The 14,915-nt window shown below is 39.1% G+C and overlaps 1 protein-coding gene across 3 annotated transcripts; it reads left to right on the forward strand.

Moving 5' to 3' along the window:
• The first annotated feature begins 322 nt into the window (after window positions 1–322).
• rab3c (RAB3C, member RAS oncogene family) lies at window positions 323–14,447 on the forward strand. 3 transcript variants are annotated; one of them, XM_081610709.1, is made up of 5 exons: window positions 323–428; window positions 2,656–2,880; window positions 7,112–7,230; window positions 10,849–10,973; window positions 11,271–14,447. In XM_081610709.1, the coding sequence occupies exons 1-5, from the start codon at window positions 411–413 to the stop codon at window positions 11,459–11,461; spliced, it is 678 nt and encodes a 225-aa protein (XP_081466835.1). In that variant the 5' UTR covers window positions 323–410; the 3' UTR covers window positions 11,462–14,447. The 3 variants fall into 3 exon arrangements, with proteins under 3 accessions (XP_081466835.1, XP_017162331.2, XP_081466836.1); XM_017306842.2 differs by lacking the exon at window positions 323–428 and adding an exon at window positions 607–828; XM_081610710.1 differs by lacking the exon at window positions 323–428 and adding an exon at window positions 739–968.
• Window positions 14,448–14,915: the final 468 nt, after the last annotated feature.

Raw genomic sequence — 14,915 nt, forward strand, 5'->3', positions numbered from 1 at the left:
TGTGCATTAACGCACGTTCAATGTGTTGTCATTAAATCACAGCATTGGTTTTATATTCCCATTTTCTAATCTACATACAAAACCCTAAAGTCTCATTTTAATTGCAAAACATGGACATTTATTTATCTCGGAAGCTCTACCGCCTGCCTCCATTGTGGAGCCCATAATATTCATATTCATCAGCACTCAGGTCGCTCTTCTTTTCTCTGTCCCTCTGAAGCGGCGCTGCCTGCTACAGGGGCGTGGGCACGCCAGCAGAACAGGGTGAGTGACGCAAAAAGCGAGAGCCTATTATATTTTGCTTCCTGGAAGAAAAAGGGGGGGAAAAAAAGCCAGGTTGGGATTGATGTTAACTGGGGGCGGGGGGGATAAAAGATATACAGGTGGAATATTAGGCTACCGAGGATCAAATGGACTTGTATGGGAAGGTAAGGTTGTTAAATGCATGTAACTAGAAACTAAGAATGTGGAAAACTATTAGACAGGGCTTGCTTTTTTTTTTTGTTTTTTGGGGTTTTTTTTACCATAAGAGGGTGTGTCTCAGATAAACTGAAATCTGAAGCAGCGTTTCATCCAGCTGTTCACAGCTTTGAGGCGCTCCACGCAGGGGCTGCTGCCTCCATGCGCTTTACAAACTGTAAAAAAAAAAAAAAAAACTACAAGACCCGTGTTCTTTGTTCCCGTGACGTAGCTGATACCCATGACACGCGCTTCCTTTCGCTCAGCCGAGCCAGCATCATCATCATCATCACCACCACCATCATCATCATCAGCAGTAGCGGCAGCAGCAGCAGCCTCCAGATCGGAAGCGGAGGGGACAGCTCCCAGGTGCTGAAACTGGTTCGGAGACAGAGAGAGGGGGAGAAAAAATACCATAAAATCAGCGTCTGCGGTATAGATTCAGAGAAATAAACCTCTATCCTGCTTATCAGGGGCAAACACAGGTCGAAACGAGGCCTTCGAAACAGGTTTGTCCACACAATGTCCTTTTGAGTTTCACATATGTGGAAGAATTTTTGTGAAACGGTAGAATGACATCCTCCTGCTCAGAACAGCCCGTCTATATAGTTATCTGGCATGCGGCTTCTTTGCTCAGCAGCGCTTGATTATTATTATTTTATTATTATTATTATTATTATTTGTATAACCGGCTTATTATGGCGTGAAAACGGTGTCCTTGCAAACACAGACACACGCTCACATACGGAGGCGAATAGAAAGCGAGTGCAGGACGGGCATGATGGAGGTCCGGCATCTTTTATTCAGCGCAAAGGCTGCAGGGAGAGATGGTCGCACATGTTTAGGGACGGAAGCTGCCCGGTCCAAACATTCACCTTGGAGGGAGCGATGACCGCTCTCCTGTCATCTCCCCAGTGCAACGTGCATCCTCTGAGGTGGCTGACTGCTGACTGCTGGCATGGAAAAGCTTATGTCAGAGTGTGAGCTTTCAGGACTCTGTGTACAATTGTAAACAAGCGACATATTCAATTTAAATGGGTTAGATTTTAATCATTTTTTTAATGAGTTTAAAAGGCATAGTCCCGTTGTTTTCAGGTGAAGTTATAATCAGAAGTTGTCTTATTCTTGGTTGAGAAAATCTGAGAAATAAAAGTATCAGCGGATTTTTATTTTTATTTTTTTCAGAAGAGACCATTGTTAAGTGTGTTGCTGTTTTCTCTGCTGAACAACTTCTCTGTATTTTCGATTATGTTGCCACAGATTGGAAATTCATTATATTTAACAGCTAAAATCAATTAGTCAACTGCCTGCTAGCTTCTCAAATCTGCTCTAGGTAAATCCTGCTTCAATTTTTTGCTTATCAGGTTTGTCCTCCAAGGTACAAAATAGTATTTGGTTCACGAGAAAGGCAGGTTGTTCGAAAACCTGGGATGTGTCGTTTATTGGAAGAAGCTTTCTCATGATTAACTTACTCAGCTTGCTAGCAGACTTTAGCATTAGCACTACTGCTAAACTAACTAAAGTTGGATGCAAAAATTTCAGAATCTGTTTTACTAAGGTGGCATTTTTAACCGTCTCCTAGCACATTGTAGCTAAGATTAATTAGCAATGGCTGCCTCAGAGTTAAGACTTAGTTTGAATTTGGCCTTTTTTTGTTGCAAAATAGAAATTCAAAGTTACTGAAAATCAAAGTATTTCACAATAAAAAATCTTGATATTTGTCCAAATAAAGAATGTCATATTTTAATTCACTCCATTTGAGGAAGCTTATGTCCTTGGGTAAAATTTACATCATATCCAATTTCCAGTACTCTGAAAAATTAATTATATTATAAGCCAAATGTTGCCCTTTTAATATTAATATAAATAAAGACTACTGGTATATTTATAGAGATTTTCTGATGGTGGAAAGAACTCAGCTTGTTATCTAATACTCATTAAACCAACAGCTTGCTGTGCTGGTCATGCTGGTTTTCCTGACGCAGCCTTCTGTCATCTCTTATCTGTATCCTGTAAAACAAGCTTACTGTACTCTGCAACCAACATGTAGATTTTACAGTTGCCCCTCACCTTTCCTGCAAGTGCATACAATCTGGTTATTGTTGTTTTAATGACTTGCCAGCAAATTATTTTATAAAAATGTGTTCACATGTACAGTGTATGAAGTTTTCATTCCCATTGCTTCTGTTTTGGTAGATGGCTGCCACTCAGGATGTCAAGGGGAAAGGAGAAGGAGGAGACCAAAATTTCGACTACATGTTCAAGCTGCTCATCATCGGCAACAGCAGCGTAGGGAAGACGTCCTTCCTGTTCCGCTATGCTGATGACGCCTTCACGTCGGCCTTCGTCAGCACTGTGGGCATCGACTTCAAAGTTAAGACCGTATACAAGAATGACAAGAGGATCAAACTGCAGATCTGGGTATGAAATATTCACGAACACAGATATCAAACTTTCAGAAGCCACAAAATGTTTTGGATCTGATTTCTGCCTGGCCTGCAGTAGCTGACCACAAAGCCAAGTTCTAGATGTGTTTACATCTCTTTTTCAATAGGCACGTATTTTATTTTATCCAAACAAATTCCTGTTTCAATTTTACTATGTAATAATTCCATTTGGGATTGTTTATTATAGATATAATTTTATAAAGATCTGTGATTAAGGTGGCTAAAAAAGGTGTAGACACCTTTTTAACAAGCAAGTTTTTCTTTTGATTTGATTCTTTTGATTGAAACTCCATATGTTTGCTGTACAATTCAACTGATCAAATCAAAGTAAAGCAATCCTTTGTTGAGGCACCTTCAACTTTTAATATTCTGGATTTCCTACTTACATGTCAAAAATGCATCTGACTAAGCATATGTTTAAAAATAAATTGCCTACATGCATCTTTTGGGATGGCAGAACTTCCACAGAAGTTGTGGAGGATCAAAACAAGCTCTTGCACAAATATATTACACCAGAGAAGTGTACGGAAACATCCATAGATTCATACATACATATTATCGCATGGTGAGGATTTTCATTACTAATAGGAAAAAATTATGCAACAAGAGAGCCAGTTAAAAAGCTGGATTTTTTTCAAATCTTATGGAAAGAAAATAATAAATTGGTCGTGGAGGCTGAAAGGCTGATAGAAACACCGAAGGAGCTGTAGGAAATTCTGGTTGGTGCTGGGTTGTGTTTTACAGGTGAAAACTATTTTATGTATTCCACATGTTAGGGAGGTGGTTTGAGGCAGAACATGGTAGTGGCAGCCTCACGATGTGGGGCTACTAGATATGATTTTAGATTTTGTTAAAGGGGATGCAGTTATAAACAGTCAATTTCGACGCAAAGCCTTCAGGCGTCAGATAGAGGGGTTGAGGATGAAGGGGAATTTAAATTCCAGCATCACAGGGATCCTGCCTTATATTCAAAACAACAAAAGCATGGTGTCACTGGAAGGATACCCGGACTGAGTGTTCATCAGAATAAATCTGCAGACAAGAATTATCCTTACAGCTGAATTTATTCAGATCATGCGTGTATGGTACAGTGAGAACATATTGCCAAGACAATATACGGGATCCTGACAGACTCCTACTAAAGAATCCTAACAGTAAAAACTATTCTTTGGCAAAGTATCAATTTTATATTGTGCACATGATGCAGCCAGGCCTTTGCATCTGTTTTGTTTTAGATTTTTCGCGTCAACAGGGTTAATCAGATGAATCGTAGAGGAGACACACTCCTTCCAAAGTGGAAACATTTTTTAAATAATTTATCTCGGTCTCATTTTTAATCTGGTATTTTTAGATTCAGTGTAATTTGTATCCCGGTGGCCTTCAAGGTCTTTTGGAGAGCTTAGATTTTGTTTGGTTGCTCTTGCAATGTGATACCTGTCACAGAAAGGTTGTTGTTCTATATCAAGAGTCCATTTGATCCATGTTTGTCCCATTCTCTGCCCACATATTTCATAGATGTCTGATACGTCATTGAGAAATAAGAAAAGTACACCTGAACAGTGCGAGTCAACGTTTTGGCTTGTAGGACAAATAGAGATTGTTTATATACAAAAAAATCTCATCCTTGCAGCTTTTGACAACAACAGGATTTGCATTTTGCATGTTTTTTTATGAATAATCTCTTAATTGATAAGATAAGAAACTATAATGCCTGGATAAAAACGTTGTAGTAAAAGGTCAAAAAAGTGTCATAATCCCTAGTGTTCTATAAATTCATGCATACAGCTGACATAGAGCATGATGCATTTCCTTAAAATGTATTCACCAAACGGCTTTGTTGTGCTTTCTAACACTGATCTAAGTGTGTGGACAGATGGAAATCTCAGAATTACTGACAGCAGACTAGTAAGTGTGCGGGGAACAGGGAACAGGGAGGAACACGGAAGTGACACCTTGCTCTTAACGTGTGGGAAACTGAAGAATTTGAATGTGTTTAATTAAGTTTATCTGAGGTGCTAAAGCAGTCTCTTTTTACCTCGCAGACTGTAAACGTAAAAAAAAAAAAATCCGAAAGACTTCTTGTCTCTCTCTTTTCTTTTTTCCATGTGGAGGCTTTGCCCGTTTTGGGGAGCAGTAGGCACCTTCTGTAGCAATTATCCATCCTCAGAAAGTGACCAATTTTGTTTGAACAGGAAGATGAAAGCTAATCGGGATAATGTGTTTTCATCAGCAGCAAAGACAAGCATATTCTGGGAGAAAAAAGGATTGCCCTTGCATCCAGATAATTGGCCTGTCTCTTTTAATTGGCCTAAAAAGAGCTGAGACATAGAGTAAAAGGACCTTTTAAGGTGATGTGTATTGGCTAAAGTCTTTGCACTTGTCACACGTCATAATACATTTGGACTTCTCGCTGCAAATGTGTGAGACTGTGGTGAATGAAACTGACTGATGGCACAATTCACAAAAAATGGACACATGCAGAACAAGAAGGCTTTTGCACACAGCATGTTTCCGCTCGCTGCCTTGTAGAAGTCAGCCGCTTTCATTGATTTCTGCTGAGCACCAGACGACAAGCAAAGCTTTTTAAAGTGCTCAAATTCCACGGACTTAAGCAGATTTTTTACTTTTTTCTGCTCCACTCTATTTTTTAACTATGTCCAGTGAAAAGAAAAACACTTTAAGCTATTGGGACATTTTTAAGTTTTCAACAAAAATCTCAAAGATGCAAATTTCAGACAGGAACACAAACTGGGGTAAAATGTGCAGATGACTAAAGCATGACCTGGTTTATGCGCAATGACAACAAAAAAAAAAGCTGTGGCATTTCCATTCTTTGCTTTTACACTGATTGGCAAAAATATCCACTCAGCTTGAGCTTGTTTCCACAATGTGTTTTAGTGGCATTTAATTTAACATACCAACGCAAAGTAATTTATAATTGTAAAGGGAAAAGGCTATATCGTTTTCAACACTTTTTGTGTGACATTCAGTTTTTACTTAGTACCCCTAACTGAATACATTGTTGGAGTTGAATTACATCTACAAGTCATTTAAAAACATGAGCTTTTACTTTTCAATGATTCTCTCCCCCCCTGAACTAAGGATTGCCCTAGATTCCCCATATTCCTCTTGGATAACAGATTGAATATTCCTCTAAGCTTGGAGAAATTCTTTTATAACCAATTCCCCCACTTAGCAATTATGACCTATTTTCGTGTGTCCAAATACATTCACGTTTGTGATAATAACTCGACTAAAAGAGAAAAAGTTCTCTTTCAAGTCATTGTTTGTTGTACAGAACATTAGTGAACATTACAGGCTGGTGCTGGTTTCGGTCTCTGCATGATCTGACAGAGAGTCCCAGCTGCAGCGAGGGACCTGGAAACAGAGCTGACCGGCTGTGAGCAGCGTCTCTGCAGAGTGAAGGTCAGATGCGTCCTCTGGCTATAACAGGCCCGCTGTTGTGATGGTGTGCAGGCGAACAGAACGCCAGATTACCATGGCAAACACAATCCAGAGCTCCCTGTTTGCCGTCTGTTCGTCAAGAGCCAAGTGGAGCAGCCAGTATTCCTCTGCCATGATTCACAGACAGCATGAAAACACACTTGTTGTGGGTGTAAGAACAAAGCTGTGAACATACAGTATCAGCATGAGGAACAGGAGGGATTTCTCATTATGTAACCCATAAAACAACAAAACTACTGTACAAATTGGGTAATCGGCTCCCAACTGTAAATACACTTTTTACATTTCCATTTGCTTCCTGAACATCTTCTGACTGTGATACATGGATCACCGTGTGCACACAAACACTCTCTTAAATTGAAATGGTCTTATTTCTATATTTGGAACTTTTTTGATGAGATGCGTGTGATGATCTTTGCCTCACCGAACACCGCTGATTGATTATTGTGGAAAGAACTAAATCAATTTAATCAGCTAAAACCGAGGTGTTGCTCCTGGCACCCTATCGCTGCGAAGCCTGTTCAGCTACTCGTACAATGATTAGTTCCGAATAATGAGCACAAAAAAAGAGGAAACTTTGAAAATTGCAGCCATGACACCAAGCCGATGAGGTTTTGTGTGTATTAATAGCAGTGCATTAATAATGTAAATGCCGGCTCATGAACACTGTGGTCCGGTGTGTGCAGCTTCAGCTGTGCAGGGTCGGGTCAGTGACATCGAATCATGATGTCTGTGTGCAGGACACTGCAGGCCAGGAGCGCTACAGGACCATCACTACAGCTTACTACCGTGGTGCCATGGGCTTCATCCTCATGTATGACATCACCAACGAAGAGTCCTTTGGTGCTGTGCAGGACTGGTGAGTTTGTCTTGTTTTATTAATTAATATTCACTCTCTAAACACAGTACACTGAATATTGACATTTCGTCAATTTTTTTTAAGTTATTACCCAATGTGGATCAAGCTACGGCCATCGGTGCAGTGATGTTTGAAGAACGCTCTCCCATTTTATCTGCTTCTGAATACTTTGTGTGAAATCTGACAGGCTTCCTCTGCAGCTTGCATTTTCACCTTTCATGGAAACCTTTGAAGTTCAAATCTGGGGTCCATTCATGAGTCACATTTGCAGGCTGAACAGTAACTCTGAGCCAAACGTCTGCTCTGTTGATGCATTCATGTCAGGAACTGGGATAGTAACATTCAACTAGTCACAGAAATTAGGTTTCTGGGTTAGTGTTGTTACTTTGAATAAACAACAGGAAGCCAGGATGCCAGAGACAGAATGTGTCTTAATGTTTACTAATCAGATGTCAAATTGTGAGGTGTTTCTGACAAGCCAGAGGCTTTGCCAGCTCAGAATTGCCATTTTGTTAGAGGAAATTATGTAATTCTGTGCGTTCTGCATTAAGTAAGATTACATCACTTGACATGACCTTCATAATTTGCCATCAAATCCTGAATCCTCATTTGTAAATTTAGCATTTAAGGACTCAAAAGTCATCCTAACCTCTCAGAGATGTTTGGACTACTATACAAAACTGTTTCAAGGTTTTAACTTTACTGGAGTTTTCTATGAAACATGTATCTATGCCTTCAAAATGTAGAACTTTAAACTCTTTATTATTACTCTCTTCCCCACACAAAACCTGATACTTCTTTAGATAAAGCTGTGAGAAATACAAGTTTGTCAAACACAAAATGGTGTTCTGATATAAATGTGATCTCCAAAGACTGGCTTGAAAATTAGTACAGAGTCAAAGACAAACTCGACAATTATTAATCTCAAATGTCCCGTCAGATACATTGCCTTTGAAAACTATTAATAAATTACAAATGTTTTATTTTCAGATATCATGTGATTGACCAACAGAAAGTGTTGTTCAGTGGAGGATGCATGGTCACATGGTTTTCACATGATAATCTGTAAATTACAGACATTTTTGCCCATTCTGTATTAAAACATACCTTATGAGTCCATAGGAAATGTCTGTAAGCATTCATTTTTATGTCTTATGCCAGGCTGTCTATTGGTTTATGTATTCAGTCTGATTGAGACAACACTTTGAACTAAACCATTTCATTGTTGCTCCAGTTGTTTGTTTATGGTTGTTATCCTGCTGGAAGGTGAACGTCTGCCCCAGTCTCATATCTTTTTCAGTTTTTTCCCCCCAGTATTTCCCTGAAATATTTCAATATTTCTGATTGAAATATGTTAGAGCTGATATTTCAATCAGCTATTACCTGTCCTACTGAAGAGAAGTATCACCACAGCATGATGCTGCCCACACTATGTGTCTGTCACCACATGGTTGGTCTGATCTGGTCCTCAGTGTTAGTTTTCCTGAAAACATAACTTTTTCATGCAGACCAAAGTGGCTGATTTTGGTCTCATTTGACCAGAGCACCTTCGTCCATCCTTATCACTCTTCCATTTGGACTACATTTGTGACTTGCATTAATGGTTGCTATGTCAACACATTTTCCACCACACTGTTTTATATATTAACGCAGTTCCTCCAGAATTGCAATGGGTTTCTTGGCTGTTCTCTCTAATTAAAGTTGCTGGAGTCTATTCCCTAATTCAGGACATGATTACATGATGCTATAACATCATGTAGACATTTTTTCCTCTACTTCTCAGGTCTACAACATAAAATATACTGTCATACTTAGCTATAAGGATAAATGGAGAATTAGAGAAAAAAAAAAAACATCCATGAACTTTGAAATATCTTCCGAAAGACCATCACACTAGAGCCAATGCCTCAACTCACTTTGTCACTTTTAGATTAGTCAATTGTACAGCTACTTAAGAGTACACATGTTCACATGAAAGCTGTGGTATTTTTTTTCAAAATAAATCAAATCTTGGCAGTCTTATTATCTGTATTTCATATTTGACCCTAATATAAGAAGCCAGATTTTAATCACATCCCTGTGAACCAGGCAGGTTTTCTGTTGGTCCACTTGTGATTGCTACAGGACTCTGACTCTTTGAAGGTTTTCTGCAGTCTGAGCGCCGACTGTGATGGCTGTCCGATGAAAGGGAGCCGTGGTTACAACAGGCCTGGGTTACCTGAGAGCTCACTTTGCAGAAAGAGGACAGTGGAGTAAAATACATACATGGAGCGCTCCTCTTTTGTCTTTGCCGCCAGCTTTAATTCTACTTTCTCTTGTTCCTTGTGACAAGGTTGAAAAGGGGGGAGAAAGGAGGTTACCATGGCGATGGCTCCATCCTAAACTATCTCTCTCAGTTAGTCTTTTGACAAGCTCATTTCATGCCTGAGTCAGAGACAACCCAGAGAAATACTGTAACACTGAATCTAAATGTTCAATTGAAAAGATATTAATAAACAGTCATTTCAGATTTTGCTTTCTACTTGTGGACCAGCAGTGAGAGGACAAGCTCTAACATCTTGATGCCATCTCTCTTTGTTACTCTTTCTTTTTGTCTCCTGCTTCTCTCACTCCTGTTTTCTGCTCATGGTGTGTTTGCTGCCCTACTTTTAGTAAGAGTGCAAACCCTGCAGCAACATGTTCCTTAAATTCCTGCTTATTTTCCAGAGTTCAGAGAGGTTATAGAGAAGAGCAGTAATGATAACTGGAAGCTGAGGCATTTTTTAAAATATAAGAACAACTATTAAAACAACAGCAATTATCATTTTGTTCCACGTAGAAAAATAATTTTAAAATAAATAGTGTTAATACTTCAACATGAGCAAGTTTTGAGTGTTAATGTAAAAATCTTCACATTCGCTATAAAGTGCTCCTTTTAACAATAATTAGAATCTAAAATATCTTTTTGACAAACTAATTTTCTCTTTTTTCATACTAGTGTCATTTCACACATTTATAGTTAATCCAATACACATAAGGGAGTATTTTTACACAGAAATTCTGGACATGAATGAGGATGGTTACTATTACTATTAGAGTGAGTCTAATGAAGATGGTGTTGATGATGGTGTTGATGTTTGGCACCAGGATGGTAAGGAAATAAATAATATTATGATGATGATGCAGAGGGAGCATAATGTATAATGATGACAATTATGTCATTTGATAAAAATGAGGATTTTAATTATAGGAATGATGATTAGAGTTGGTGATTATGGTGAATTTCAGTTTATCCTAAAAAGTGTGTGATGCGCAAGGAGTAAATAATGACCTATATTTGAACAAGAAGTGGCAGCATATTTTTACTTCACATATTTGAAATTGACCCACTTCTCTGATAATGGCGTCAGTGACTCACAAAACGGGATGAGCCAAAGAACATGAACGTAATCGCTGTTCATGACCGCGCCAAATGGCGGACAAACATTACATCAGATGCTTTCTTCCTCCATCTTTCCATTTTTGAAGAGTCCTGTCAAACAAACAGAGGCACAACAACACAGATCTGTCTGTTGCTCTTGCAGCAGACCCCATGAAGATGATTGGTCTCTCTGTGTGTTTGCTTCTGATTCTGTGCAGGTCGACCCAGATAAAAACCTACTCTTGGGATAATGCGCAGGTAGTGCTGGCTGGGAATAAGTGCGATATGGAGGAAGAGAGAGTGGTCTCAGTGGATAGTGGCCGCCTGCTGGCTGAACAATTGGGTAGGTTGTACTACAACATCCCCAGCAACAGGTATTTTAAATTATTATGTAATATAATGAAAGAGTTGCATACAAACTGTACTCACCACCCTGCAGAAGTCTACGTCCGTCTTGAACTTTCTATTCGGCCCTTGTTATAATAACAAACCTTAGTGTGCATTATTAGAAATCAATTGGACAAACCTACGTAAACGTACAATTTATACTTTAAGATGCTAACAGAAAGATGATCAATGGTTTTCAACTTCCAAAAAAAGTCTGTAAAGTGCGGATAACTCTTTGTTTTCTTGCCTGTAGGTTTTGAGTTCTTTGAGACGAGCGCAAAAGACAACATCAACGTCAAGCAGACCTTCGAACGTCTCGTCGACCTAATTTGTGACAAGATGTCTGAGAGCTTGGACACTGATCCGGCTGTCACCACGGGAGCCCCCACCGCCAAACTGACAGACAGCGCTCCGCCCCTCCAGCAGCCTGGATGCAACTGTTAGTGGCCGGCAGTGGAAAGCTGTCAGGGCAGGAGAGTGCAGGAGGTCCTCGCTCTGCCAGAACCGCCCTCACCGGACTGCAGTTCAAAGCCTGTTTAGTAGTAAAAATGGCAAAGGCTGCTGCTTTATCTCCCAAACGTTATCACCTTATATAACAAGCAAGTACAGTCATTACTAATGTAAAAACATGTAACGCCACAGGTTATCTAGACTATAGGGAATCAGCATCCTTCAGCTAGTTAGTTTGATAATAAACCAATCCTGTCTGGCAGGACTTGAAATAGTTCAACACTTAAACTTACACAAGTTGTCCTTCAGACCTTTAATATCTTTATGAATACCTATACAAGAAATAGAATCAGTGAGTGCTTTAATATGTCTATGAAGTTTTCTGTATGGTGTAAATCGTCCTTTTTTTCTGGGTAATTTTGACTCCTAGAGCGGCCAAATCTAGGATTTAGCGCACTAGGCGATGTAGCGGCTTTCCTTTTGTGTAACGACTGTAATAATAAGCCTCTGGCTGTGACTGTGCAGTAAGTGAGCGTGGATTTGCATGAGTGTGTCATGTCATGTTGCCATCGATTAATCAACTACCTTTTGGGGAAAAAAAGTGGCCTTTCAGCATCTCCAACTCGGCCTCTGTAAGTCCCTCTGTAAGTCCTGCTTCCCGTTGGAATGAATTGAGTCTGTGTAACTGATGGGAGTACAGTTTCACCCTTTGCTGTATGTAGACGTGTGAATTCTTCAATAAGTATCTGAAAAGCAACTCAATCATCATCCTCAGCCTTTAAATGTTTGATGCAAAGAGCATGCTGCCAAAAGGTCAAACATGTGTGCTGTTTTATCTAAATATAGGCCTTACCCAAAGCTCCTCATCCTCAGCTCCATTACATCGAGGCACAGTAAAGCATTCTGATAAAAGCAGACGATGCATCCTGGCATGGAATAAACAGCCATAATTTCTTATTCAGCATGACTTGTGCTGTAAAATTGAACCCCTTCTTTAAAAAGAGGAAAACAAGATGTATGTTGCTTAAAAAAACAAAGCTTCGTAAATAAACACCACCTTCGTCTTTAATAAATCTGTGCCGTGTAAAAGTCGTAAGTAGTTCAAAAATTCAACGTTTCGAGTTCATCTCATAAATTCATCAAAAAAGTGCCAAAAACATTACGGTTCAACTAACCTCTTAACTGTCACGCTCAAAATACTTACATATAAGTTAGTGAGTCCGTGAGGAGGCTGGTGTCCTCATGACAGTTAAGGGGTTTTAACATTGTTGGTTGCTTGTTGCATAGGGAAACAAAACTACAAAAATGTAAAAAAAAAAAAAAAATGCATGAAGTCAGTCCTGACGTATCGGTGTAGAATTATACTCTGAGACACTGTAAATATCACTTTGTCTTACACATTTAGGAGCATTGTCATGGCACTCGCTGTGAAATGCAATGGGCCAACAAGTGCAATATTTTATGGATGAAACCCTGTAAATAGTTTCCTTCTGTCATCTTGTCCAACAGCTCCATCTGCAGTTTTTGCGAGAGAAAGTAGGAAGGTGTAGTTTTGAACATGTTGTGCGCTTTCTGAAAGGGGTGGGAGCTTCACTGACAACCTGCAGTCGCTGAACGTTTGGTGTAATGTGGACATAAAAGACTGCAGACCCTGTTTAAAACGTCTGATTTTTGATCTGAGAAGATGAGATCAAGATAAATCCTTTCAGAGCGTTCCACTAGTTTCAGCTTAAAACAAACACGCCCAAAGCATTGTGCTGCCACCACCATGCCCTACTGTGGGTATCTTACTTTGGTGGTACCCACAGTGCATTGATATTTTGTGCCAAACAGAAAGTTCAACCAAATGATCATAACACATTTTCCAACATATTTTTGGGGAAATTTTTTTTTTGTGTGCTAAATTTATATTGACTGGGATAAATAAATAAAAAAAGCTTTATTTCCTGCCACCCTATCCCATGTCTCTGTGTTGCTGCATGCATAGCAGACAGTTCTTTAGCATATTCTTTACACTTTGTACTTTATACTTTTTTTTATCTTTTATTACTTTGGTGGTACATCCAGTTTTTGATCACATTTAATGTTTTGCAAATTCTTTGTGCCCTTCTTGTAACTGATGCTGTTTGACAATGAGATGTTTGCCATTTGTGGTTTTCTGTGGAAAAGTCTAAAAGAATGGCTGAACTTTATTTGATGTGGATCAGAGGGATGGTGGCAGGCGTGTAATGACTCCAATTTAACGTGGGCCGGAATGTGGCTGCTAATTCCGAGCACGGCCGCGTCCAGTGTTTTACAAAAGTGAGCAGACTGGTGCAGCCATGTTATGGGAGTCAGACTGTTTTTAATATGGTTTTAAAGGTTAGAGGTCACATTACCGGTGTAAACATTCTGAAACTATCTATCTTGACTTCATTCTTTTACATCACAAAAACCTCCCACTTTAACAGGGGTGTAGACCTTTTATATTTACTTTTAGTGTGTGGATGCTTGCGTGCGCGTGTGTGTATGTAAATATCTGTCTGCCATATTGAAGAGACGAATTAGAGTTCTACAGTGTATTGTTTGTGTATATCTTTTTGTACAATTGTATTTGCGTACTGTATGCTGTTCCTGCTAACTGTTGGGTGTTGACTGAACTTTTGTTATGTCAAAATGCAGTGTTGTTGTGCAAATAGTCAGGGAGATAACCCAGTCCATGCCATATGCTGTACTGTTAACACAAGAAAAGGGATACACTTAAACTTGCACACAAAGTGTGTTTGTTAACATATGTGTACATGTCTTATAATATAACATGTTGGAATAAATTATAGTAGATCCCCAGAAAAGATTCATTTCATAGAGAAAAACAGCCAATCGGATAAATAAAATCTCATTTTAGAAACCTTTACATATAACTGAATATATTTCTTGGAGTGCAAGCAAAAATGAAATTGTATGTTTTTGAGATTATAGGAAATAAATTCAGATTCTATGACGGGGTCTGTTTTATCTGTCTTCACTGACTGATGAAGCACGATAGGGGGCGCTGGAGGCTGGTGAACAGTGTGCATGTCTGTGTCTCAGCAGCTTTATTCAGTTGATGCAGTGAAAGTGGCCTTTTTTGCAAGACAAAGTGCGCCTCCTAGTGTTAAAATGAGATCTCTACAATCTCTTATATTTGCTCTTCCTATCAGACGTTTTCATCCGTCAAAATTATAACACAAGCTCAAATACACGCATACACATACATTGATATATGAAAAAAAAATCACTTTTGTAACCTTCAGATAGCTTCTGGCATCTTCTACTCATAACTGGTTATTCTCTAAATTGGAAAAGCCCATTAAAATTAGTTGATTTCTTGGTAACCCATTCCTCTGATCTTTGAGGAAAGGGCTGTGGGGACGTAATTTAGGAAGCTTAATGTATTATCTATTTTTCATTCTAAAACATTTTCACGTCT

Source organism: Poecilia reticulata, chromosome 9 (genome assembly GCF_904066995.2).
Source record: "Poecilia reticulata chromosome 9, P_reticulata-male-v2, whole genome shotgun sequence".
In the NCBI taxonomy this organism is placed as follows: Eukaryota; Metazoa; Chordata; class Actinopteri; order Cyprinodontiformes; family Poeciliidae; genus Poecilia; species Poecilia reticulata.

What these genes read in the sequence shown, in the direction of transcription:
- rab3c (XM_017306842.2), top strand. Translation starts at nt 622, where the DNA reads ATGCGCTTTACAAACTGTAAAAAAAAAAAAAAAAACTACAAGACCCGT. An exon ending in GGATCAAACTGCAGATCTGG is followed by an intron (nt 2,881 to 7,111) that starts GTATGAAATATT and finishes GTCTGTGTGCAG; the next exon opens with GACACTGCAGGCCAGGAGCG. An exon ending in CCTGCTGGCTGAACAATTGG is followed by an intron (nt 10,974 to 11,270) that starts GTAGGTTGTACT and finishes TCTTGCCTGTAG; the next exon opens with GTTTTGAGTTCTTTGAGACG.